The sequence below is a fragment of the Aythya ferina genome (genome assembly GCF_964211825.1).
Source record: "Aythya ferina genome assembly, chromosome: 7".
NCBI classification, from domain to species: domain Eukaryota; kingdom Metazoa; phylum Chordata; class Aves; order Anseriformes; family Anatidae; genus Aythya; species Aythya ferina.
Genome location: NC_140302.1, coordinates 37103755 through 37128401, shown reverse-complemented (window position 1 = coordinate 37128401; position 24647 = coordinate 37103755). Strand labels below are relative to the sequence as shown.

The window sequence follows — 24647 nt, the reverse complement described above, 5'->3', positions numbered from 1 at the left end:
CCACTGCCCGACGTCTGTGGGTCTGACAGCATGCAGAGACACCAGCCCTGGGGCTGATAAAGGCACTGGCGTGAAACAAGGAAAAAAGGACATATAGCTGAGAGTTTTAGAATGGATTAAATGGGTGAATTGGTAAGAAAACAGAAATAAAATTTCTGTGGCACATGGTAGGCTGCAAGGTGAATTAGAAAAGAATAGTCAATATTTGCCTGAAGTGCCATAAAACCACAATTTAAAATAGCACGAGCTGCAGCCCCTGGGGAGCTCCTGAGCTCCCTGCGCACCCCGCTGGCAGGCAGAGGACCCCCAGGGCCCCCATAAAGATCTGCTACCTACAGCAACGCCCCGTTGTGCAGGTGGAGAGGGCCAGGGAAGGGCTGTGACACCTCTGTTTCTTCCTCCTTGGCTCTGTGCATAGTCTGCCTCCCGACTGCCACTGCTTTGCTTTTGTTACATGCTCCAGGTGGAAATAAAAGATCTTGGTGTGAGCTAGAGAGACATTTCCTTTGATCAAACTTTGTCTCTGCCTCGTCTCACCCTTCCTCCCTGCCTGCTTTTCTTCATAGCATGTGTTAAGGAGAAAAAACAAAACCAAGGAACCTAATTTTGGTTTGACCCACACTGCTTGGCATTTTTTTTTTTTTTTTGCATGTGTACATATCAAAGGATAAAGAAAACAGGTTTTATCCAGGGCCTCTGAGGACACAAGCATCAGTGCCTGGAATCCGGGGAGAATTGCTGTTCCTGGCTCCCCACGAGCTCCCCAAGCCACGGTACCTGTGCCAGGGAAGCAGCAGCTGCCCGTGCCGCCCGCTCTGCAGGCTCGTATGGGGCAGCAGGTCCCAGCTGGCTCGCAGGGGCTGGGCAAGGTGTGCCCAGGCCACCTGTGGGATCATCTCCCTGGCTGGCTGCGTTTAGAGGCAGCTTTCCTCCACAGCCTGGGGAGCCTCCCTCGAGGCACAGCGGGCTGCAGCCGCACCCCTGCCCTCTCACACTCATTTTGCACACACACGTGCCCTTTTTATAAAAGCAAAGCAAAACACAGAAGGGCAGTGACTTTGCTGTAGATTATCTGGTGAATTATATTTACGTGGAGAGCTCAAGGACTGTGGGCAAAAGGCAATGTCTGGAGCACAGGGGTTCTGTGATGAAATTGGCAGGTGGGAGAATTGTTATGCTGGGTTTATTTCTCAATCCTTTTAGTCAAAATATTAAGATAAAATTGCAATTATGATGTAAAAATGAAACTAAAACTTGTTTTAGAGTTGCTTAAGTTTAATTAAAAACAAGAGTTTAAAAGCCCTGGTTTTAAACATTTTCTTCCAGGAGGAATGTCAAGCGATAAGTTTTTATTTTGTTTGGGTGGAACTTAAAGGGAGAAAGAAGGAACAGGAAAAACCCATTTGAGATGTTTCAGTTCAGCATACAAACAAAGCCATTTTTTCCCTTTTCTGTTAATGTAGGCTCTCTTTACGGAGACACAGAACCTCAGAGGACACTGGGCAAGACGCAGCCTGCCTCCAGCACAGTCCCAGCCCAGCCGGACCCACCGCCATCCTCCTGCTGCCAGCGACAGCCTCAAGGGCAGGACCAACCCCGGGAAGCTCTGAACAGTTTACATGCAATTTGAACTTTAAAAAGCAAAGTAAAATGAAATAAAATATTACCTAAAAACTGAGCAGGACAAGGAGAAGACCTCTCCCTGCCCTGGACAGCTCCAGCAAGATGAGACAGGAGGGGAGGAAAGCTTTGACCGAACTAGGATGCGGGAATTTTCTTCCCTGCTACTGACAAAGAGACCTGCAAATTTTGTTCCTCTTTGTCCTTTATCTTCTCTGATGACTTAGCAGCAAATGCTGAAGATAAATTTCCATATTTTGTCTTTAAGTAGACATGGTTGAAAAAAAAAAACCAACAAACTAAACAACAACAAAACTACCATGTCCCAGAGTTTAACAAAGATTTCAGAATCCACATTAAACTTATGAAGAGGTGCTGCAAGCCTGCCAAACGTGGTATTTTCAACCAGCTTTGACTCTAGATGCTCCTTTTCAGTCCTCTCCTTGTGAGTGAGTCACCAATTAAGACAATCACATACTTCTCAAAAGCAGTCTAACGTGAGGCTCTTAAGATTTACTCCACAAAACATTTTCCAAAAATAATGGCCTAGAACTTTTTTGAATTGTGGAAGAAAATTGATTTGAACTTCTGTATGAAAGTAATAAAAAAAATAAATGTTTATAACAAATAATTGCTACTAATCCCACCTGAGTGACTGATGTCCAAGATTTTGCTGTAGTAAATGACTGATTTTTACCTGGACATAACATGAAATAATGCCTCAAAATTTGACTCAAAATGAGTCAGACTGGAGCTTGGAACTCTGAGAAAGCTTCAGAGACCCAAGCTTGCACTTTTGTTACTTGAAATGGATGAGTCACATTAATATGAGTTAAGCACCCATGAAATTATGTTCTTGTTCACAACCCTGAGCTGGTGAACCAAAGCTAAGTTTAATGAAAAGTCACTGATAAACTAAAGTTGCCTTTTTTAAAATAGCATCCAGGCTTTTGCACGTTATCACCTACTGTTCCCTAAGTGCTCATGTGGGGAAGTGGTCTGTTGCCTATTTGCCATCTGTTTTCCTACTTGTAAGGAGTAGATTTATATCAGACAAGCATATATCTAGGTCCTTTGTGCAAAATAGTAATTATTGCTGTTAACGAGACAGAACATTTTGGGCATATAGTGCAGAACATAGTGGGCAAAAAAATCTTTATAGGAAAAAAAGTTTTTCTTTTGTACCATTTGACTTCTCTTTTCCTAGAGCTCACACTCTATCTAAACTCTATATGAAGCTCATGTGTGTCCATACCTATATAAAAGAATTGTTTTTCAGTATGGCATTACTTAAACCAGCCACAGCAATCCGAAACGGACAAGCCATACCCAACACCAAACTCCTTTGCACACTCTCCAAGCATTCAAACCACGTTCACAAGAAGGTCAAGGGGCAAGATCTCCCCCGGCACCCTGGCAGTTGTGCCTCAGGGCTACCTCTACACCTCAGTGCCTAGCAGCAGGTCCCAGTCTACGTTTTCAAATACCCAGTGGCTTTGCTCAGAATTCATTCTTTAATTACTCCTGTGTCCCACAGGTGGGTGCTGTGCTCGGTGCAGCCAGTTGCGAGCTACAACACCCAAGGGCTGGCTGGAGGCAGGAGCAAAGTGTCTCACAGTTTTTATTAGCAGCTGAATTACCTGCTTTCATTTGGTGCTGGTGTACAGTCATGCCATCAAACTGTTCCAGAGATACAGCTGTTGTTCTAAGAAATCCTTGCATTTCTTACTCCTTATCTTTCACTCGTGATTTGGAGATCTGCATGTACATCTGTCTCTGTGCCGACATCCCTTCCCAGGAGGTACATCTACTCCCAAGCTGACTAACACTACTTGATGTCACACTTTGTTGATTGACATGGAAATACAAGCAGAAGGAAAAATATTCATGTCTGCAGTGTCAAATGCAGCTGCTGAGTGACTTATTTTTAAGTGACAGTAATATTTTTAGCAGAAGCACCTATTTTTCTTTAGTTTCGTGTTTGTTCACCTCCCCCCAAGTTAATCAGCAACATTTTTCCCCCTCACATACCTGTTACTGCCCTCACAGTAAAACACACCCAAACACTTCTGACAGCATCAGAGCAGAGGGATGGAAAGCAGAGTTACCGTGGTCAGAAGGACAACTAATTTAGTTCTGCTACAGATGCCCACCCCTTGACAGTAAAAATAAACAGGCCAATGCCAGCGAGCAAACACCCTGCTTGTTGGAAGCCATTTCACGTTTTCCATCAGCATTCAGTGCTGCTGAAAGCTGCTCCTGCTGAGCATCTCAGCCTTCCAGCTTCAGCTGGTGAAAGGAACTGTTTGCATCTTTTTCTTCCCCGTGAACTCTGCACAAACAGAAAACGCCCAGCTGGCATCAGTTCTGATCTAGAGAAGGGAGAGCACCATGGGCTGTGAAGATCATTTCACCCCCACTCGTGACGCTCCTCCTAAGAGCCTGCTAGAGACACTGCACAGCAAAACCAAGCCCTACTACAAGGCCCCTGTACCAAAGCCTGCCCCATTTCCTGCCGCACACACCTCTCTAGTGCTGTAGATGGTGGCAATGGAGTGGAAACACAAAAGAGTAGCTCCTGTAGTTTCCTCCTCCCCAGCAAAATCCAGACTTCCCAACCAGACCATGGAGTCCCAGCTCTCCCGAGCTGCCAGCAGCACTGACTCTGCCCCAGGAGGGCAGGAGCCCAGCACCAGCTGCTCACACCAGGCACTCATTGGGACGCCCTTACCACACTCACACCTTGCAGGACGGCTCCAATGCATCCCCAGCACTCCTCTCCTTCCCATCCTGCACACCTGTGATACTTCCCGTTTGCTGGGCTCTTTGCTTCCTCACTACATTTTTACTTAATGAGTGATTACTGCGTCTCATCAGGGGCACCTGTGAGCAGCCAGCCTTTGGCTCCTGCTGAGCTTGAACGCATCCTAAGGAGAGCTAGGTGTAATGAGATTTCCAGTGCAAGCCTGGGAGCCAGCAAAGTGCAGAAATCTGGCAACACTGGTCTTGTCCTTCTTGTAGCTTCCTCTGACTTTGCTCTGGATGCAAACAATATGGAAGCAAACTTCCTATCCAACATAAAAAGCATTTCCAAGAAATAGTTGGGATAATTTGGCCTTACCTAGCATGCAAGAAGGAGTCGTGGTATTAGAAAATAATGAAATGGTGCATTGTGATTAACCAGTTTATTTTGCCAACAAAATCTCCATAAATCACCAAGGATATTTACTGCTATGGACCAAACACTCAGTGCTTGTCAGCTCCTGTCTCCGAACCAGTTCACAACCCAGGTATCACATCATGGCATGCATATCACTGCAATTCTCCAAAGTGACAAAGGCTGTGACTAAAAACTACTGTCCCTCTCATTGCACACCGTAACTCTACCAGCTACGTTTAGGGATTTTTTTCCTCTGTCCATGAAAATCTGAAATTTTGCCTTTGAGGCAAAGAAAAATCTGTGCTTTCATGGTTATACTGGATCTCTAGTATGCTTTCAAGATGCTCATGAGCTTCCCTCGCTGAAATTTATTTTCAGATAGAGTAAGAAAATGTCACATGCAAGAATGAACCCTGTATCTATAAAAAGCCAACATTATGGAAGCGACTGTTCCATTTTTAGAAGAAATGCTAGAGAAGACATCTTTAAGCCATAAAAATAAAAAATGGGTCAATTTAGTGCTCTGGTTTATGTAGGCTCATATATAAAAACTTGTAAGCTGTTAATATTCAAGCTTTATTTTCTATGACAGAATGGGTCAAAAGGATTGCTTAATTAATTGCTGTGATGTACTGAAAGATGTCTTAATTTTAAAATATTTCACTTGTGTTAATGTTCGTAAGTTGCAGGATTAGCAGTAGTTTATAACTTCATTATTTTATGTGTCATGTACGTGGTTACAAATTGTTGCCTTCAAATCAGAGAAAACAAAACTGAATATATCATGCATTACACAATTTTCCTCATTTCTAGAACTCAGAACCTTTTGTCTTGTTGTTCCTTAAGGAAAACATTAACTTCACATTTTCTCTTCTCAATAGTTTCGGGTTTTTCCTGCAAAACGACAGCACAGCTCTGCTGCGTGATGGGTGCTGCGTGCCGGAGGGATGCACACTTCTGTTACCTGCCCTGACACAGCCCTCGTTAGGAAAGCCAATTCAGGTTGGTGTTGTTGTTGTTCCTTTCCCCGTCTCTTTGAGGGTGGGCTCTCTGTCTGTGGAGCCACCTGCACGGTGCAAGGCAGAGCACCATGCAAGTTACCACAGCATCAAACACGGGCAACCTTGAGCACAACACCACTGGGACGAGTGGTGCCCATGCCTGACCATGACCAAAGCAAATCCAGGCAGCTCTGCCACAACAGGGCTTTGCCATACCATAAAATCATGCCCTGAGTGACCCGTGCCAGCCAGAAGCCCAGGAGGGGCTCTGGGCCAGGCTGTGGCAGGTCACAGGCAGGAGCTGTCTACCAGGCTGGTGTGGGGCTCGGGCAGGTTCAGCCTCTGCTTGGGCACGGTGGCTGCCCGCTTCTGTACCTTTGTGGGATCAATTTTATATCCCTTGCAACACCGATATAATGAGAAGCAAACAGAATGAGGTGCAGGGTTACACCAAACTAACATTGCACAGCACTGGGGGGCTCGGAGTGGCAGCGCCCACCCCAGGAATTGGGGCCCGAGGCCATCGGTGCCCTTTCAGCAGCACCTGGCACAAACCCACAGGCCCCAACGCTACGGCTGCAGGAGTTTGCCGCCTTGCACGTATCTGTCAAGCTCCCTAAAGCTGGAGCCTATGTGACTTATTGAAATCAATCATTTCTAATGGAGGAAATATTACATTTACAGTTCCCCGTATAATCATGAATCTGCTTCTTATGAAATTACCTCATGATCTGATTTAGTTAAATTCACTTTGCCCTGCCTAAGCGGCACAAGCCCATTTGGAAAATGTTCAGTTATTCTGACGTGGTATCATAAACTTCCAGAGGTACATACACAGAAGAAGGAAAAAAATAGATTTTTATTTTTTTTTCCCCATTTAGCATCTTGAAAAGCCCTTCCAAAGGGGGGAAAAAATAATCACATTGTAAAGCTGCTCAGTAATGTTCAGAACAGCACATTAAATGTTCTCCACATGGTATTTAAGATACAACATTAATGACTGACTCCTCTGGTCAGTTCTGTGGTGCTGCAGCCATACGTTGTGGTGAACATTGCTCTCTTTGATTGGGATGGAAATTCCTATTTGCATATTAATTACATTTACATTGGTTTCTCTGCTATCTGTCATTAATATCTGAGAAGTCTGGAAACCTCTGTCTTGCTCAGGATTAGATGGAAGTGGACACATGACCTTTAAATATCAGTATTCTTATAAATAGGAAAAAAACCTAATGTGTGCTGTGGGCACCTGTGCTCCCAGTGAGCAGAGATCTCAGTCATGCATCGCACAGCCTTGGACTCTGAGTCCCTTAAACAAAGCCTTTTTGTTCATATATATTTACATTAGGTTCACAGCCTCCATTACATGTTCAAACTTTCTGTTCCTATAGGGGATGACTTCAACTCTAGCAGCAATAATAAAATAAATGCAGAGATTCTCTGACTGGAAATGTCCTACCCAAACATCAGGGTCCCCTTCACATTAGGAGGATCCTAGGGAAGCCTTCCACACTACCTGCAGTTCATTATCGTGAACTGGAAAGATGCTGTTCCTCATTACCTTACCCAGTCGTCATTAGAGATGCTCAAGCACAATGCCTACGTAATCCCACAAAATAATATGTCACTTTTCTGAGGTATAATTCGAGCTGTTGTCCTTCTGAGAAGTTACTGACCGAGTGGCAGCTGGTGCTTCTTGCAGACAGCCTTGGCTCTGTCTGCACCAGCGGGCAGTGTAATGTGTGCTGAAGGAAAAGGGTTGGTGCTGAAGGTCTGGCATTTGCGCTATCCGAGTTCTGGGGGAGCTTCAAACTGTAATGTTATACTGCTGTGAGCACCAGTTAGGGGTTGGAGAACACCTTCAGATTTAGTTTTACCCAAAGAGGATCCAGACTGTGGATGCTGACACCATACACAATGCAAAACGAAGTGCAAGTGGGTATCGTCAGGAGGTTTGCCTTGGAAGCGCTGGTGTCATCCTAACTGGACACAGCCCTATCATAAACCGTGGCTAGAGTTCATTTGCTATGGAGGCAACCAGACAACGAATCCGGTATGGAATGAACCAAACAATAGTCTTAATGTAAAATTACTTAAAACGTGAAACCTAACAAAAGATTTTAAGTAAAGCTGTGGGTATTTTAGTGACAGAGTCCTATTAAAAGTGCAAATCTTAAACCTTCAGACAGCTCAGATGCTTTGCACAGTTCTCCCTCTGGGCACGTCCTGAGTCCCTGGAAGTCAGCTGGATTTCTGACACTGACTCAGTGCCATCAGAACCAGGCCTTCCGTGTGCAGTTTCTTTTTAATTAAGCACCATTAATGCAGAACTTGTTTCAGATTTACATCCCAGTAAAATACAGGAGGTGCCCTCTGGAGCTCCCTCGTGCTGTCCGCTGCCAGGGGACACACCTGTCATGCACCTAAGGGACACGCAAGACAAAACCGAGCAGTCAGCAAAAAGAGGAGAAGCCTTTTTGATATCAAAAGCCCATGTTGAATGAATGACAGCTGTACCAACGATTTGAAGTAGAGGAGCCAGGACTGCCACAGATGATGTCTGGTCCGAGCAGTGCTCGCTCCGCAGCAGCCTTGCACAGCCAACAGTTGCTCTGCAGCTAACGCCGGGTCCTGAGCCCAGAGAAGAATAAGGGCCCCATTTGCACATGACCTTGTCAAGGTTAAATGACCTCAGCATGGGCAGAAGAGCTCAAAAAGCAGCACAAGCTGTCCCTTTGGCCTAGAGAAGCCAACATGCCATGCCCGCGGCTCGCAGTGTGCTTCAGGAGACGAGTTGTGTCCTGCAGACATTTCCTCAAGCCCCCCTGAGCGGTGTCTCGCCGACACCAGGGTCCTGCCTCTTCGCCCAGGGTCACCACGGGCCTGCAGATCCCTCCTCATGTGCTCCTGGACACAACGAGCCGCAGATTTGTACAGAACTGACAAGTTTTTGAAAAGTGACAAGGATGTCATTCTCCCTGAGAATAATTTCTGCAGAACTGTATTAAATTCCTGAGATCTTGCAGATCTCAGGGTCTATTTGACTACAGAGGACCTGCCTGTAAGAGACAAAGGAAAACCAGGGAATTTTCTTTCCATTTGAGACCCCGATAGAATTTGTGTAGAGTTTTACCACCAACAATAGCCAACGCTTGCTGCTCTAGGGACAAGTGAGCTCCCCTTTTCCCTTAGCATGAAGTGCTATTGGCTGGTTGTGAAGAGACAAAGACAGGATTAAAAGAATGAGTTAATTTCAAAGTCTGAAGTATCGGCTAATATTCAGCTGTGTTTACTATAACCTATGTAATTAGAAACGCTGTTACCTGTCTGCAGGCTGCCCAGCCCTGTCAGAGCCTCTCAGCCAGGGCAGCCGGGTGCAATCGCTGTGCTCAAATTCTACATCCCAGCCAAGTGATTTATGTAGAGTTTTTAGAACCTGCTTTTGTTTTATTGTTCCCTTTCAGCTGAACCTCTGATGCTGATTATACATGAAGAGCTGCACTGGGTAAGGTAAAAAGCTTAGAAGACAGTTTAAAAGAAAGCGTTATAAAAATGATCATTACTTAGAGGCCTTCACTTGCCAGCGTTCATTTTCTGACAGGGTTTTGAATTTGAGTCATCTGCAATAAAAAGTAATATTTCAGAGATGCATTTGGAAGAAAAGTGAAGCAGTTTTATTCTCCGTATAAATTGACAGCACAGTTGGAAACTGCTTGAAGCCTCACAAAGTAGGAGGTGTTGACAACCATCACTTGCAGGGCATATCAGAAGGAAAGGCTTTATAGGCACACACTTCCACAAATATAACCAAGACTAATGTTTTTCGAGGTAATCCATAGGCCTTAGGCACATTCTCGACAGTCACCTTAATTGGGGTGCTATACTTTGTACCAGGACCCCCATGACAAATGCACCTTCCTCTAGTCAAGGCGCTCGTACCCCTTGACCAGTTTAATTTGCCTCCTCCCCCAGCGCTGCAGAATCCAGACCTTCCACCCGTCTGATATTTCCAGGTGAAGAACAAGCCGTTACCAGTCAGAAAGCTGACAAGAGCAGGCACAAAATAAACTCAAAGTCCACTGCAAAAGTACAGTATTAAGAAAGCTCCTATACCAAACATTCAATTTCTGAGCATACTGAGCATACTGTGCACTTACATCTACAGAGAAGAGGGAATGCAGAACAGGCAGTTGGTTAAAAATGCTGCACGTCAGCTGAGGGCCGAGAGCCTAGACTGAAAGCAGGGAATGGCTCCTGCCAGCAAATTATTATTTTGTGGTGCACACTTCTCTGAAAGTATCACGGTGTGAGAAATAATGGGCAAAAGTCAATCTGACTTCAGTGTATTTGTTCTAAAATTTCTGCCTGCATTTTAAGCAGTTTTAGTAGAGGCATGGCTACATTGCTCAAAAGGAAAAGAAATCTTGGTGAGATGAATGATGTTTTTTGATGAAAAAATGAATGTTTTGAAAAAATGATGTTTTTTTTTTTAATGTTGCGAGGGAGCAAGCAGGTGGGGGAAAAAAAGTGCTTCATTTTTTAATTTAACAGGTTAAACAGTGCTGAATAGGAAGCAGTTCCCAAGATATGCAGTATATGCATTATGTACAGTTCAGAAAATGGGATATATCCAAATGAATTATTTAGTGAACATGGAAAGCAGATTACTTTCTTACAGCAATTCATCACAACTTGTACCACCCTGAAATACCAACGTTCAGAGCTGCAGAGGAGGTTTACCTACAATTACAGGCCCTGGTGTTTCAACTCAATCACATATGATGGAGACTACGAAGATCCTGATAAATAACTGTAGCAGGAAGGTACAGCCCACTTAACCAAGGAAATGCAGAGACATTATCCTCGATGGGTTTGCTAGCTTCCTACGGCAAAGCTGTTACAAATCAGAGCTACGTTTATTAACCACAGCAAACAGAAACTAGGTATTAAGGGAGGAGGGGAGGGAAGGGGGGGGAGGGCAAAACCATAGGATGCAAAATATTACATTTGAAAATGGGCTATACAAACCCCATAGGTAGTAGATGCTTCACATATAACATATATATATTTAACAGATACATAGAGAGGCATAAACATACACAGAACTAACCTTACAGGCACGCTCCATCATGACACACACTGCTTGTCTGCTTTACCTGAGGGCAGTACCATTCCTTGTGTGCAGCACACTTCATTTTAAAACCTGTAGGCTGTTCCTAGCAGACAGATTTAAAAGGATTTTTTACGATTCACGCTGCAAAAGGCTAAAAAAAAAATAATCCATCCCTGCTGCATAAGCTTATATTTTCCGTCTGTGTCCTCTGAACAGCGGAATCAGATGAGAAATGATTCATCAATCAGTCCAGGGGAGCATTTAGAGGACAGGGAAGGGAAGAAAAAAAAAAAAAAAAAGAAGGAAGAAGCAGAAGGACCAACCAGACAGTAAAATCTGCTCACCATGTACACACCCCCAGCGAAGAGTCAGCGCAGCGCAGCAGGGGAGGCCGCGGCTGGCGGCGGGTGCGTGCTGCGTGCCGGGTGATGCGCTGGGCGATGCAATGAGTGATGCGCTGGGTGATGTGCTGAGTGATGCGTTGGGTGATGCACTGATTGATGCGTTGGGCGATGTGCTGGGCGCTGTGCTGGGCGATGTGCTGGGCGCTGCACTGGGCGCTGCGCTGCGCGGGATGAGCTCACCGCGCGGCACCGGCGGCAGCCCGCAGCCATTGCGGTGCCACTGCAGCGCGCAGCGCAGCGCGGGCACGTCACCGTCACCGCACCGGCTCCCCAGCAGCCAGCCCTCCCTTTTGGAAAGCCAAGCCGAGCGTGTTGGCATGGGCCCAGCTCCCCTCCGAGGTCCTCTCGCTCCGCGGCGCTGCTGCGAGGAATCGCGTCTGCAGCTGAGTTATTAGGGTTTGCATCCGGCACCATCTGCATCCGAACTGAGCTCCTCCTGAAGCAGGAGCCGAGTTACTGAGAAGGGCAGAGGAGATCTGCAGGGTATGCGGGGCTAAAAATAGCGAGCAGGCTGCCTGCTCCCCCGCAGCACGGTGCTGCACCGCAACCCTCGCGCATGCAGGTGCGGGGCCAGGCAACGGGGCCCCGATTTTGTCTGGGAACCATCACGGAGCAGGGCCGAGCTCTGGAGCCGTGGGGAAATGGCAGCACAGAGGAAAGAAGGCAGGTGGCTTTGCAAGCTCTGGTAAAATCTGATGTGAGAAGTAAAGCCCTGCAGACGGGAAAGGCCACCTTGCTGCAGCCCTCCCAGCACCACAGAGCTGGGCAAACTGGGCTGCTCCGCCCCTGGGCAAATAAAACAGGCGTCTGCGTTTAGAGCTGAACTGCAACAGTTTGTGGGAGCCTGTGAGTAAAACGAGTAACACTGGGAGCAGTGCTGGTGATGGAAAGCAAGAGGCCATGTTAGTTTGCATCGCCCAAACAATCGGGTTTTGTTTTTCAGCTGACAAGTGCTAGGGAAAAGCATTCTTTTGGCAGTTTCCATTTCCTCAGCTGTACCCACTACAGGCTTGTCCAAAGCACCCCACTGCATGCTGCTTCACCAAGCTGAACAAACACATCAATGATCTTTAAAAATCCAAAGTTAGCAAGTAAAAGAAGAGCTGAATGATTTGTTATGCTTCACTTTCTGATTCACTCTAGAAGTGGTCAGGGTTTCCAACATTTTAGAGCCTGAAAAGCAATCCAACAGTCTGGTTTTTGTTTTTAACTCTCTGGTTTCTGCCTCTTTCAGCCCTGAGAGCCCCTTGGCACACACCTCTCAGGCAGGCTTTCTGCACTTCCGATGTTGAGCCCAGGTCAGTGTGCACCTGTTAGAAGTGAGAAAAGAGAAAGCAATTTCCAAGGCTTAGCAGAAGAACATCCAAGTATCTGAAACCAGTTCAGTCCTACATGCAGTCAGTGGGTTGTGCTTCCTGCACCTCTCCAGGGTGCCAAGGCAGCGGGTGACACTATGAGGAATGAACAATCCCAGTGACCAGATTTGGGTCACTGGGCCATCAGAAACTGCTGTGAGTAAGAAATGATGCATAGAAAAGGGAGAAGAATATGCAAGAAATAGTGTTGTATGCTTATAAATTAAAATTGAAGAAATCAAATCTTAGAAAAAAAAGTAACAAGATTGGCCCAAATAGAAGACTCAGGCTCTTCTGCACCCAAGTTTTGGTTTTATTCCACCTGTAAGGGTATCTCATTGCCCCTGTCCTCTACCCTGTATCACAAACACTTTTTAAAACCTAAGAAAATTGTGCAAAAGGGGACTTCTGTGTCCCAGCTGCACCCTGCAGGCTGTGCCCAGCACTTGGGCTTGAATTGTCTGCTCCCGAGCTAATCTAAACCAGTCTAAGGGGGTCGACATAAGACTCTCCCCATTTATATCACTCTAGAAAAATATTTGGTTAAATCGATATGATTATCGTGTACAGACCTAGCTCCTAATTCCTCTCCTTCCTGAGGCTGTATATGAAATCGGATCGTTAAGTTCACCACGTTGTGTTTGCTTTGGTTTTCAAATCCCAGACGTAAAGAGGCCGTACCAAGAGGCTGTGTGCATCCACTGGGTCTCCTCACACCAGCGGCCTGGATAAGCACAAACGGCTCTGCAATGAGGATCTCAGAACAGCTCGGTAGTTAATGATCAACGCCGCTCCGAGGGGCGTGCAGCATGAAATGCACACCCGGATCTCACCTCCAGCGGCAGCCGAGCAGGTTAATGACTGAGCCACCACGGGCAGGGAAGAAGAGGGAGGAAAAGGCACCGTCCTCGGGGTGCAGGCGGCTTTGAGGAGCGGTGCTGGGTGCAGGCGAGGGCACCATGCAGGCAGCGGGCAGGCAGGGGACTGCGGAATGTGTGGGGTCCCCGTCTGCGGGGGCCTGGGCCTGTCCCCCACGTCGGTCCTTAGCTGACAGCACGCCTCACGCCATAGCCCGTAGAAACTTGGTGGGTATTACCTTGGTTTATAGCAGTAAGAAACCAAGGCAACTCTAATCAGTCCATTTGTGTCCATTTTTGTAGTACTTTAAGGTAATAATCACTTCGGGTTTACAAACAGTTCTTGCGGAAGGCCTAAAATAACTGTCCCTCAAAACCGCTGCGAGCTGCAGGGTCGGTACAAAAACACGGGCTTAAAGCTAAAGGCAAGGTGAAAGGTGTCTGGGCAGCACGTGGGACCTCACAGCTACCCGAAGTGCTGCGTTCCTTAGCCAGTGGAGGCGGAGGGCCGTGCCTCTGCGTTCGGAGGAAATGATCAATGCAGGATTGTTCTCTTGATGTGCAGCTAAACAACATTAAAGTGGGTTCCAACCTGAAAGAGGATCGTAGCTTAACAAATCGATAGCCTTTGAAAGATTTCGTCCTATATAATTTGCAATTTTCTGTGATCGCAGCAGAGTGCTTTTCTGGCAACAACCAAAAATCATTTACCATAAAGGTCTATAGGAAAACAAGCACACTCATCCGGCTGCTAATAAAAGATCCTAGAGGTCAGCTGCTGCAGCCACACTGTGATATTTGCTCGACCCCATTTCATACCAGCCTTAGAGCAGGAAAGACTTCTAGTAAATTGATTTCCTGAAGCGGAGGTCAACCAAGAGGGAACAGGACGAAGAGAAAGGGAGCCTCGGGGCTGCTTTGTGTGTGGGTACACGTCGGTGCTGGCTGTCAGCGCAGCCCTGAGCCGGGGAGCAAGGATGGGTGGTGGCAGCCAGTGTCCTGCCCCATGGCAGTGCAATGTCACCGGGCACCCAGGGCACCCGGGTACATCAGAATGGGGCGGACAGCAGAACCAGGGTGTCCCTGCTGTGCCCAGCACCTGGCAGGGTGCCTGGGGTGCCTATCCAGCATCCTGAGCACCACCACGGGGTTTTAGGCGCCGCTGCCTTGCTGGAAGTGCTGATGTTGTTACACCTGGCACACCTGGCATGACACCCATGGCACCAAAATTTTTCCCAAATCCTTTTCCCATCTACTTAGACCACCAAAGCCAGAGCTGACTCTGACCCATGGTTGGCAGAATCAGTTTTCAAAGTCAGACAATTGTTGACAGAAAAAAATGTATCCTTTCCCAAAGGTTAATTTTAGCACTTCAGTGTTTACTGTGTAAATGATACCTTACCCACCAATTTATGACATTTCCTCTCTTAGTGTACTTTAATTTTATTTTAATTCAGACCGCTTCTGTGTGCCAAAGAGGACACCGATCCTGTACTGTAAACTCAGCAGTGTGCACCCAGAGGTTAAACCTAGCGACCCCTCCTTGGGAAACGTTTTGCGACGTTTTCCCAATTCTGGCGTTGTTCCAGGTGGCATCGCTGTCCCCTCCACAAGGAGCTACGAGAAAAGCTGCTCCACACACCGCAGTGTCCCTAATAGTGTCCATAGCCATCTCTTAATGAAATCTGTCCGTGTGGCAGCAGGCAGAGCGCTGCCCCAGCCACTTTCCTCCTTCATCCTCCACGCTGGGCCAGCTGAGGGACCCAAAACAACGCCCTGGGCACCCGCTGCGGGGACACAAACACACACAGAGACACACAGAGACACAGACACGGCTTCCCCAGCCGCTGCAGGCTTTTATTGAGCTCCGGCTCTGAGCCGTTCCCCCCCAGCTCCTGACGGGAGCAGCACCGAGCCCGGCCGGGCCCCGCCTGCCGGGGGCGGCCCGAGGAGGCCGGGCCGGCGGCTGCCGTCAGCGCCGTGCCCGCGGGCCGGGCAGAGCAGAGCAGAGCGGGGCCGCCATGTCCCGGCACAGCCCGCAGGAGGACAACCTGCAGGGTAAGGCCGAGGGCACCGGGCGGGCCTCCCCTTCCCCTCTCCCCTGCTCCCTTCCCCTTCTCCCTGCCCCCCGGGCCGCTGTTGCCCAGCCCCGGGCAGCGCTCCCAGCCCGGCACAAGGCGGCTGCCAGGCCCCGCAGGCCGTCCCCTTCGGCCTCCAGCTGTGTTGAACGGCAGGGATTGTTTATGCCGTGCCCTGAAATGGAGGGTCCAAGGGCTGCAGGAGGCACCCTGTGCTGGGCAGCTCGCCCCCAGCTCCCCGAGGCTCTGGGTTGGCATTTCGTCGTGGGTATGGGCAGAGCCGTGGGTGTGCGTCCCGCTGTAAGGTCGGGCTGGGGGTCAGCAGCCCCTGCCCACCTGCCTTTTGTACAAAACCATCAGGTTTATTCCGCTTTCTGTTCCCAATGACACCAAGCAGGTTCCTGGGTAGAGCTCCACTTCAGCAGCAATGGGAACGGCAACGGGAGCGGCTCCACGCCGACCAGCCACGAACAAGTGCCGGCCTCCATCTCCATCCACAACGGCGACATGGAGAAAATCCTGCTGGATGCCCAGCACGAGTCGGGACGGAGCAGCTCGAGAGAAAGTTCGCATTGTGACAGGTAAACACCACGCTTTGTTGGAAGCAACGTGAAACTCGCCTTCTTTATGCGCAATATTCCCATGGGTGTGCTGCTCGAGTACAGGCAACAGTCCTGTTCTGGTGAGGAAAGCCCTGTAGAGCAGGGTGCTGCTGTCATGCTGAAGGGTCAGACCCCGTGCAAGCAGTGCACTGCTGCCCAAACAGAAACCTCAGAGTGGGGTGGTAAAAAAACAGTGTGTTTTGTGATGGGTGCATTAATTAGGAGTTCTCAGGCAGTCTCTTTAAAATAAAGAAGTCCTATATCTAGTTTACAAAGTACAAAGATTTCTAGGAGTATAATAATAATAATAATAAAGAAATCTGAGGCACTTGGTCAGTTTTGTTATTTCATGTATTTGATTTTGCTGGGTTACAAAGTCTGCAGCCTAAAGTTTATTTAACTAAAAGGCCTTAAAATAGGCAGTAGGGTGCAGAACCTCCTAGTCTCATCTGGCTAGTTGAATTCAAACCAAAGTGTACGTCTAGGAATAGCTTGCTGCCTATCGTTATTTAGTAAGCAACATGGGCCAAATCATACAGCCTTATGGGCGTGTCTCCACGCTGCTGAAAAACAACTCTGTGCAGCAGGCTCTTTGTCAGATTGTTAGGAAATCAAAGATTAATTGAGTGAGGTGGCTGGATTATATCACCCATTGGCAGATTAATCTCTTAGGTTATGGTCAGGGCACCGTAGCTCTTCAGGACAGCTGTGCTTACAAGCTTCATTCACTAGCTTGTTAGTCATCCCATAAACAACGTCATAAAAAATTTAATGAACTATTTTGTATTTGTGTTTCTCTTTTATCAAGCCCTCCTCGTTCCCAGACACCTCAAGACAGTCATAGAGCTTTGGAAATAGAGAGTCACAGCAGTGGAGAAAAAAATAGCTTTCAGGTAAAAATCTCATTTTCCTTTGGAGGAAGGATTTGTTACTGTCACTGTTTGGAAACCAGTATTGGGAAATCAGCTGCTTCACCTCTTGTGCAGAGACTTCAGTAGCTCAGTATCTTAAAATAATCTTCTCAGAATCAGGCTTTTAGTAAGTACCTGATTTGCATTGATTTTTTTTTTTTTAAATATGTAACCTGAGAGTTTTTCAAAAGGATTAAGGTGCCCTACTCTGTCTCTAAAGACATCTGGGTTCTCAAACACTGCTAGGAATCCTGTTCCGGTGTTTGACTGCCCTCACAGTAAATATTTTTTTTTATGGTGTCCAGTCTGAGCCTCCCCTGGTGCAGCTTTGTGCCATTCCTGTCATTGGAGATCAGGGAGGGAGACCAGTACCTGGCTCTGCGCTTCCCCTCCTCGGGAAGTTGCAGAGAGCAAGGGGGTTGCCTCTTGGCCTTCTCTTCTCCAAGCTGGACAACCCAGGTGTTACCAACAGGTTTAATCAGTTCAAAATTACATAAGGAGTGTGTGGTCCCACAGCCTCTCGCTTTATCTGAAACTCTTCTCACCAGCTCTACAACTCCTACAGGAATCTAGCTCAGTGGATTACCTGCTTGAGGTTAATGAATACGTTACCTTGAATTAATTGTTTTTATGTTACATTTCCAGAAAACCCTTCATATGTTTAAAGGTGATTACTTGGATTTTGAGATCAAATTGTTTTTTCATCAAAAGTTAGAAAAAACATCAGACATAGTTGCCTGGACAACTTTATTTCCATTCCACAGTTGTGTGTGTGTGTAGCTATTTAAACTCTATGATCAGATACTATTTTTATCACAATCTGTTGGCTCTATTCAATGCATGTGCAATAAGCAAGAAATTGTATTCTCATTCAGCATGTACACTGTAATTTACTGAGAACAAAGCCATTCTTTTTTTTTTCTTTTTCTTTTTTTTTTTTTTTTTTCTGCACAGATGTGTGCAGATAAACCTGGGCTTACTTCACCTGTGTTCCTAATGCTGGCCCAAAAGCCAGGTAGCTTTACTAGACTGAATTAGTTTCACTTAGCTTGTATTAGCATGAATAAGGATCTTCAGGTAAGTATGACATTCATCCAGTTTTGAATGCAGACAGACTTTAGCAGTTTATTCTGCCCAGTGTCATTCAGATGTGTGAATGTGGGTAACTTTCAGCCTTCATGTAAGGATGCAATACAAGGCTTTGGCACTTTATTTCCAGGGCAGTCTTTACGTAAGCAAATATGAGGCAGGGATATGACCTTTTGCATTTGCATCCTGCTGTGAGGACAGATTCCCCTCCGTGCCCCTATCTAGGATCTAAATAGTTCAATACAAGTGATATCAAGTGATATGCAAAGGATACAAGTGATATGCAAAGAGCTGAGAGATTTGAGCTGCAAGGGTGGTCTCGTGTATGGTTTTAGATGCAGAACAGAAGATTTGTTTTGCAGGACTTTCTACCCATCGTAGTCATGTGTATGGTTTGATAATGGCTCTTTGTTTTAGTCTGAAGAAGACTTTCTGGAAAGGAGGAAAGAAGTAGAAAGGCTCCTGAAGAAAAATGCAGATTGGATATGGGATTGGTCCAGCAGGCCAGAGAACATCCCACCCAAGTGAGTGCTCTCGATGTTTCTGGAGGAACTCTGGTACTGCTTCTGCCATAAACACAAACATGTACACCTTCATGTTCTGGTTGTATTTTCTTCCTCAAAATTAGGGAATTCCTGTTCAAACATCCCAGGCGCACAGCCACTCTCAGCATGAGAAACACCAGTGTAATGAAGAAAGGGGGCATATTCTCAGCAGAATTTTTGAAGGTTTTCCTTCCATCTCTGCTTCTTTCTCATTTGCTTGCTATTGGACTAGGGTAAGTTTATTATTTAAAAAAAAGGCTTTTTTTTTTTTTTTTTTTTTTTACACATTTTTCTCTGAGGCCTAATTCTGACTCCCAGTTCCATCTTTGTTGTCCTTCTGTGGAGAAGAGTCTATTATTGCTCATCTCTTAGACAATTAGTTATTCAGGAATGTTTCCTACTTGTTTGTGGTATTGCTGAATCTATCAAATTATCTTTTTTCTTACTAGCTGAGTATTTTTGAAAGAATTAAGGGACACTGCAATTGTGTGTGTGAAATCTTACTATACATACATAATACTCCATTCCATTGGAGGTAATTGGTCCATAACCTCAATGCTATTTGTGAAGGAAAAATGATTATTTAATATATTTTAAAATTCCACACCTCTGGGGACGGGATAGCAAACAAAGCAGGAGTTGTTGTTTAAGCTTTTGTTTTAGTGTGTGTTTGTTTGTTTGTTTTCCAGATGATTAAGGGATTAGATGAGATTCTATAAAAATAGCCACAGGACACAGACTAAAGGGAAGAGATTAAATGCCTTTTTGTCAGGAGCAGAGTTTGCCTTTACCTAGGCATGGCAGATTCCTGTATCAACAAAGAATGCTGGGACTCCAGGCACATCTGACCTCTGCTTTTTGAGTGCAATGTGCCACATGAGAGGGCTTAGGGGAGAGGTCAAACAAGTTCTGAGGTGACAGCTGTCCTCCAAGGAGCCTCCAATTACCTCCAGTCCTGTTCTTTTTCTTCTCAGTACCTTGTGTAAATCCTGAACCCTTATCAAAAATAAAAACTACAGAAGTTGAGAGTGGGGGGGAAGGAGAGGACTATGACAGCTCCAGTAACTGGAAAGACAGACTGTGGTCTCTGCAGTATGCATAACTTTGAAGATAATCTGGGCCTTCATCTGTCCTGTACAAAATTCACATTCAGCCACATAATAGCGTAAAAATAACATGAAACTAATACAACTCCTTCCAAAATTAAAATGAGTAACTGTGAGATGGAACAAAAGCATACTGAAATTTTCCTTCCAAAGTAATTGCAAGTTTTGCAATGTAAACGCTTTCCTGTTATTTCCACCGCTGCTGGAAATTACAACATTCCAGGTCAGTAAGGAGTGACAAAAAGTCACATCTTCATAAAGCGCTTAGTGTAATAACACGAAAATCATTAAACTCAAAATATTGATTTCTTTAAGCTGCAAAAAGTAAATGAATAAAAGACCTGATGTAGGGCAGCTGTAAATGTTTACCAAGTTAGGAAATAGTGACTGGAGAAATGCTGAAGAGTATATGAAGATGACCATAACGTGAGCAGTTAACAAATGTCAGATGTATTTAATGAGTAGGAAAATTAAAGATAACAAAAGAAAAAAACATGATAAAAATATCCGACTTCTGAAAGCTCCTGAAGCAGCGTTCTTGTTAACCGTGTGCTTATCTCTGCCTCTTACATTCCTGAAACTGAACAGCTTACACAGAGACTTATTCAGACTTAGAATTTTGGGAGCGTTATTAGACATGGGTATGCAGAAAGGTACCAGCAACTGAAGACCAAGTTCTATAGTAGACACTTGATTTGCCCTCTTAATTAAAACTGGCACTACTGCCCCGCTGTAATTTGTATACCTAGTAGTCTGATTTAAAAGAAAAAAAAAACCTACATGCTGTACATTCCTCTTGAGCTGAAATCAAACGCTTACTGGCTGTGTGTTCTTGATCTCAGGATTTACATTGGAAGACGCCTTACGACCACAGCTTCAAGCAGTACATTTTGAAGGCACCTGAAATGTGATTTCAAAGCAAAGGAAGTGTTCATCAGGGAATAGGGGAGGTGAACAGCAGAAACATCCACGCTAGCAATGACTACACGATCAGCGTGTCCTTGTTCTGTAAATGTTGTGGTCCTAGTTCAGTAGGAGTGGGAGGAGACACTAAAGCTGAAGTATCATACATAATATTCTGGAGCAATTCATAATGCATCCAAATCGTGCTCTAACATCTGCTGCATTGCTTTGTAGTGAAGTATCTCTGAAAACTAAAACAATTTGATGTTTAAAAACAAAATCTTAGCTTTAGTTGAGTATCTAGCTGAATCACCACTGCAATATTAAAGTGCTGTTTCTTTATATCTCATAGATGTGAATGGTTGTCACTGCTACTGTAATCATGACAATAAGGGATTAGCCCGAAACAATGTGTGGCCTTATGTATCATATACAGGAATTCAGAAAAAGCTTTTTACCTCACTTGAAGCTGTTCCTTCCTTCCTTAGATTTTGCTTAGCTCTCTTTCACTTTTGTGTGAGATGTGAAATGTGAGAGACTGTCAGCTGGAATAAATTAGTGTATTGGTAAAGCTTCCTTCAATATTTACTCATTCAGGGTGTGATACGCAAAAGGCTGAACTAAAATTTGGACCTTAGTGCCTAATAAATAGTTTCTTCTATAAAGGCATATATTTAACTCCCCAATTAATAGAAGTTCTTTTTGCTGTATCTTCTTGCAGCCTATTGCTTCTCAGTCTTTTTATCTGTAAAATAAATTTGCATCTTCTATTTGCTTTATCCTTGTATAGATTTAAAGAAAGGTTTGCTTGCTTATTTGTTTGTACTAATTGAATGCCTTTTCAGTAATTTTATCTTATTTAATGAGAATAAATGTTTGCCAAATTATGTTTTGTATATTTAAATAAAAAGGTTCCTCATAGATTGAGTTTTCTCATTTATTTTTCTCTAATTGTTTGAAGTGCTTGACAAGGCTCTGTCTTAAATGAGGCCATTTCATAATTTATTTGCATAACTGACAAATGGGTAAGGAGTTTCTACAGAAAATTTTGATTCTTAAATTTGAATAGGAGTAAGCTGTCATTAGAAGTCACTCAGAAAACAAACACTGAACTTGCAAGTATGGGTTCTGCTTTGTACTATCATCGTTTAAAAATAAATTTACTTTCTACTTTGTTTTTGCTCTTATTTAGCAGTGCTTTCTTTTGTGCTTGGAGTCCTGCTGCTGAGCACCTTGCAGCACGGTGCTGAGCCCATGTCCTGTCACCAAATGATGTCACCGGAGGTGTGGGACTAGATTGCTGCTGTACAAACAAGCAGTGCCCTAATCCCGTGGGCCCCAATCCAGGAGAGACACGTACTACATTTTCCATGGAGTAATCCTGCTGAGGCCACTGGAAATTCTCACTTGCAGGAATTTAATCACATACCCCTTGTAGGACAGCCAGTATCTGGTGGTGGTGGTGGTTGGTTTTTAAGTGTCTGTGCAATAAAAAAAGGAATTATTACATTTTTAATTTCTGAATGATACGCCTTGTGAAGTTGGAGCCTTTTAACTGATTACAGTTTGAGTTGAAGCTCAGTGTTCTTTCAAAATAGTTATAAAAACACTGATATTGGAATGATCATGAGATGAACTGCTTCTTCCCCCTTTGAAAAATAAATTCTGATATAATAGTATTAAAAATCCTTTTAAGTAGAAGTTTCATCATGAATACTTAGCACCTTACACCCATAAAGACATCTTTTAAATTACAGCAGGTGCATGGGGTGTCCTGCAAGCTCCAGCATCTGTACACATTCACGTTTTATGTAAGCAGGGTTCTTACAATTTGTTATTCGTATTGAATAGTTCCTGTTTTCACTGAATGTGAAGATACGCTGCACTGGAAGCGCCGTGTTTACATTCTATGGCAACTACTGCTATTTTAAACAGCAAGATTTACAGAAACTGCACTAGAATAACACTTAAATACTCCTATTGTACATTGCAAAATGCAATGGTATGAAAGCACGCATTGTGAATAAGGGAACTAAGTATTGCTTCATTTTTCTTTTTTTAACCACAGAACCAAAGAAATCCTGTAGCGGCAGGAAAAGAACTGCCACCCTGCAAAGATATTGCAAAGTAGCCACGTAAGTTGGTGTTCTTGCAGTAGTTGGAAATCTTTAATCTGCTGTTGGAACCTAAATGCTAAAAGCAAAGGTATCAGAGACCGAGTGGCAATGCAGTCCTTGCCTCTGCAAACACACCCAGGTGCACGCCTAGCTGCCCTCGCTTTTTTGTTACATTTTCATTTCTGATGTATTTTTTTTTTCACAGTTTAAAGGAATAAAATGATAAACTGTTTGGTGCCTTTCAACCATGCCACTCGCACGTGTATCTCTACCAGCACCTTGCGAGCGGTGCTTCGCTCCTCTTCCACAGCCTCTGAGCCAACGCTTTGTGCATTGCTGCGGCATGAGGCAGCCGAGCTTGGTGTTACAGCAGCGTTACAAACACGTGCTGGGTGTTACAAACACGTGCTCAGTGTTACAGCACTGTTACAAACAAGTGCTCGGTGTCACAGCGGCCCTGAGCGGGTCCTGGTTCCGTCAGCTCCAGCAGGTGGAATGGGGTAAACAAGCAGTGTTGAAGTACTGTGTGTTCAGCACCAGGGACTCCATTTTTCCAGACAGCCAGGACTACACTTGATTAACCAACCTGATTTCTGCCTCCAGGCAGGGACACGGCCCAGAAGAGCTGCTCCCCTCGGCCTCCTCTCCCCAGGGCTCTTTGCTGCACGGGGAAGTCCTTGCATGCCCATTTCTAGATGATGCCTCTGGACAGGGTACTAAACACAAACCTCTGGTTAAAAGTTGGATAGAAACAGTTCCTCTAACTCTTGAGCCTAGAGACAGAGCTTCCTAGAACAACAGGGTATTGCGAAAGCTCTTGTGATAAGACACATGCAGCCCTTAATGCCTTCAAAGGTAAGGACAGGTGAAGCTATCCCCATCTCTGTTAAGCAATACGCTTTCCCTATTGAAGAAGAAATTAAATAAAAGTCTGTTCTTACCTTTTTTGCTTCCAAAGCTTCAAACCCCCGTACCACGTTGTTGTCTGACTGCGACATGGGGCCAAGGACCCCCAGCAGCTCCCAGGGCTCCTCCACAGGGATCCAGGTGGGTCGTGCACCAAGCGCAGCCCCAGGACTCCAGCAACAGCCTGCTTTGGACTAAAGGAACTATGAGGGACGCAAAATAAGGGGAAAGCAACCACAGGAGAAAGCCTCCCCTCTGCCCTTGAGGCTGGCAGCACAAGCCACAGCCCCCCCACAGCAGGGCTGAGGCATTCACTGGGCTGGAAGGGACCCAGAGGGGTCATCGAGTGCAGCTCCTGGCTCCACGCGGGACCACCCCACATCCACCGCAATAATCCCACTGCTTGGGTCAGAGATCACCTACGAGACACCCTATGTCAGGGAAATTAACTGTTCAGGGTATGTGCACCAGCAATACAGTGCTCTTAAACTGGTAAGAGAAATCAAAGGTGATTTTAAGCAAATATGTGAACAACCAGTAATTTACCAAACTGACAATAAATTAGTTTTTTTAGGTAGAATTAGATGATAAAAAAATTAATGAATCATTAAAAGCTATTTAATTGAAATAGGTACAAGAAAATCATGTTTTATATAATAGATTTCATTATATCCTTTCTCTTTTTACTCATTTTCCACTTACATTTGCTGAAGCTGAAAAAATAGATAAAAATAGAGAGCACTAAGATATTCACTGAATACAAACAGACAGCTTTGAGTTAGAAGTTGGGTTAGAAGTATGACCATTCAAAAATGGAAATTCAAGTTTTCAGGTTAATTAGTTTGGCCAATTATCTCACAAAAGGAAGAAGTTGTGGAAG

General features: G+C 45.2%; 2 protein-coding genes across 14 annotated transcripts in view; one reads left to right on the top strand and one right to left on the bottom strand.

Moving 5' to 3' along the window:
• Positions 1-11448, bottom strand: part of JAKMIP3 (Janus kinase and microtubule interacting protein 3) — an 82352-nt gene extending 70904 nt beyond the window's left edge. For 7 of the 13 annotated variants that reach the window (XM_084525859.1, XM_084525853.1, XM_084525855.1 and 4 more), the window contains exon 1: positions 4352-4440. The gene's annotated coding sequence lies outside the window, so the exon portion shown is untranslated. Of the gene's footprint in view, positions 1-4145; positions 4312-4351; positions 4449-10891; positions 11091-11238 lie in introns of those variants that run through there. The other 6 variants (XM_084525865.1, XM_084525860.1, XM_084525866.1 and 3 more) reach the window with 6 other exon arrangements.
• Positions 11449-15412: 3964 nt separating this feature from the next.
• Positions 15413-21665, top strand: BNIP3 (BCL2 interacting protein 3). Its single transcript, XM_084526320.1, has 6 exons — positions 15413-15568; positions 15986-16169; positions 16999-17083; positions 18608-18714; positions 18819-18968; positions 20684-21665. The coding sequence occupies exons 1-6, from the start codon at positions 15532-15534 to the stop codon at positions 20733-20735; spliced, it is 615 nt and encodes a 204-aa protein (XP_084382446.1). The 5' UTR covers positions 15413-15531; the 3' UTR covers positions 20736-21665.
• Positions 21666-24647: the final 2982 nt, after the last annotated feature.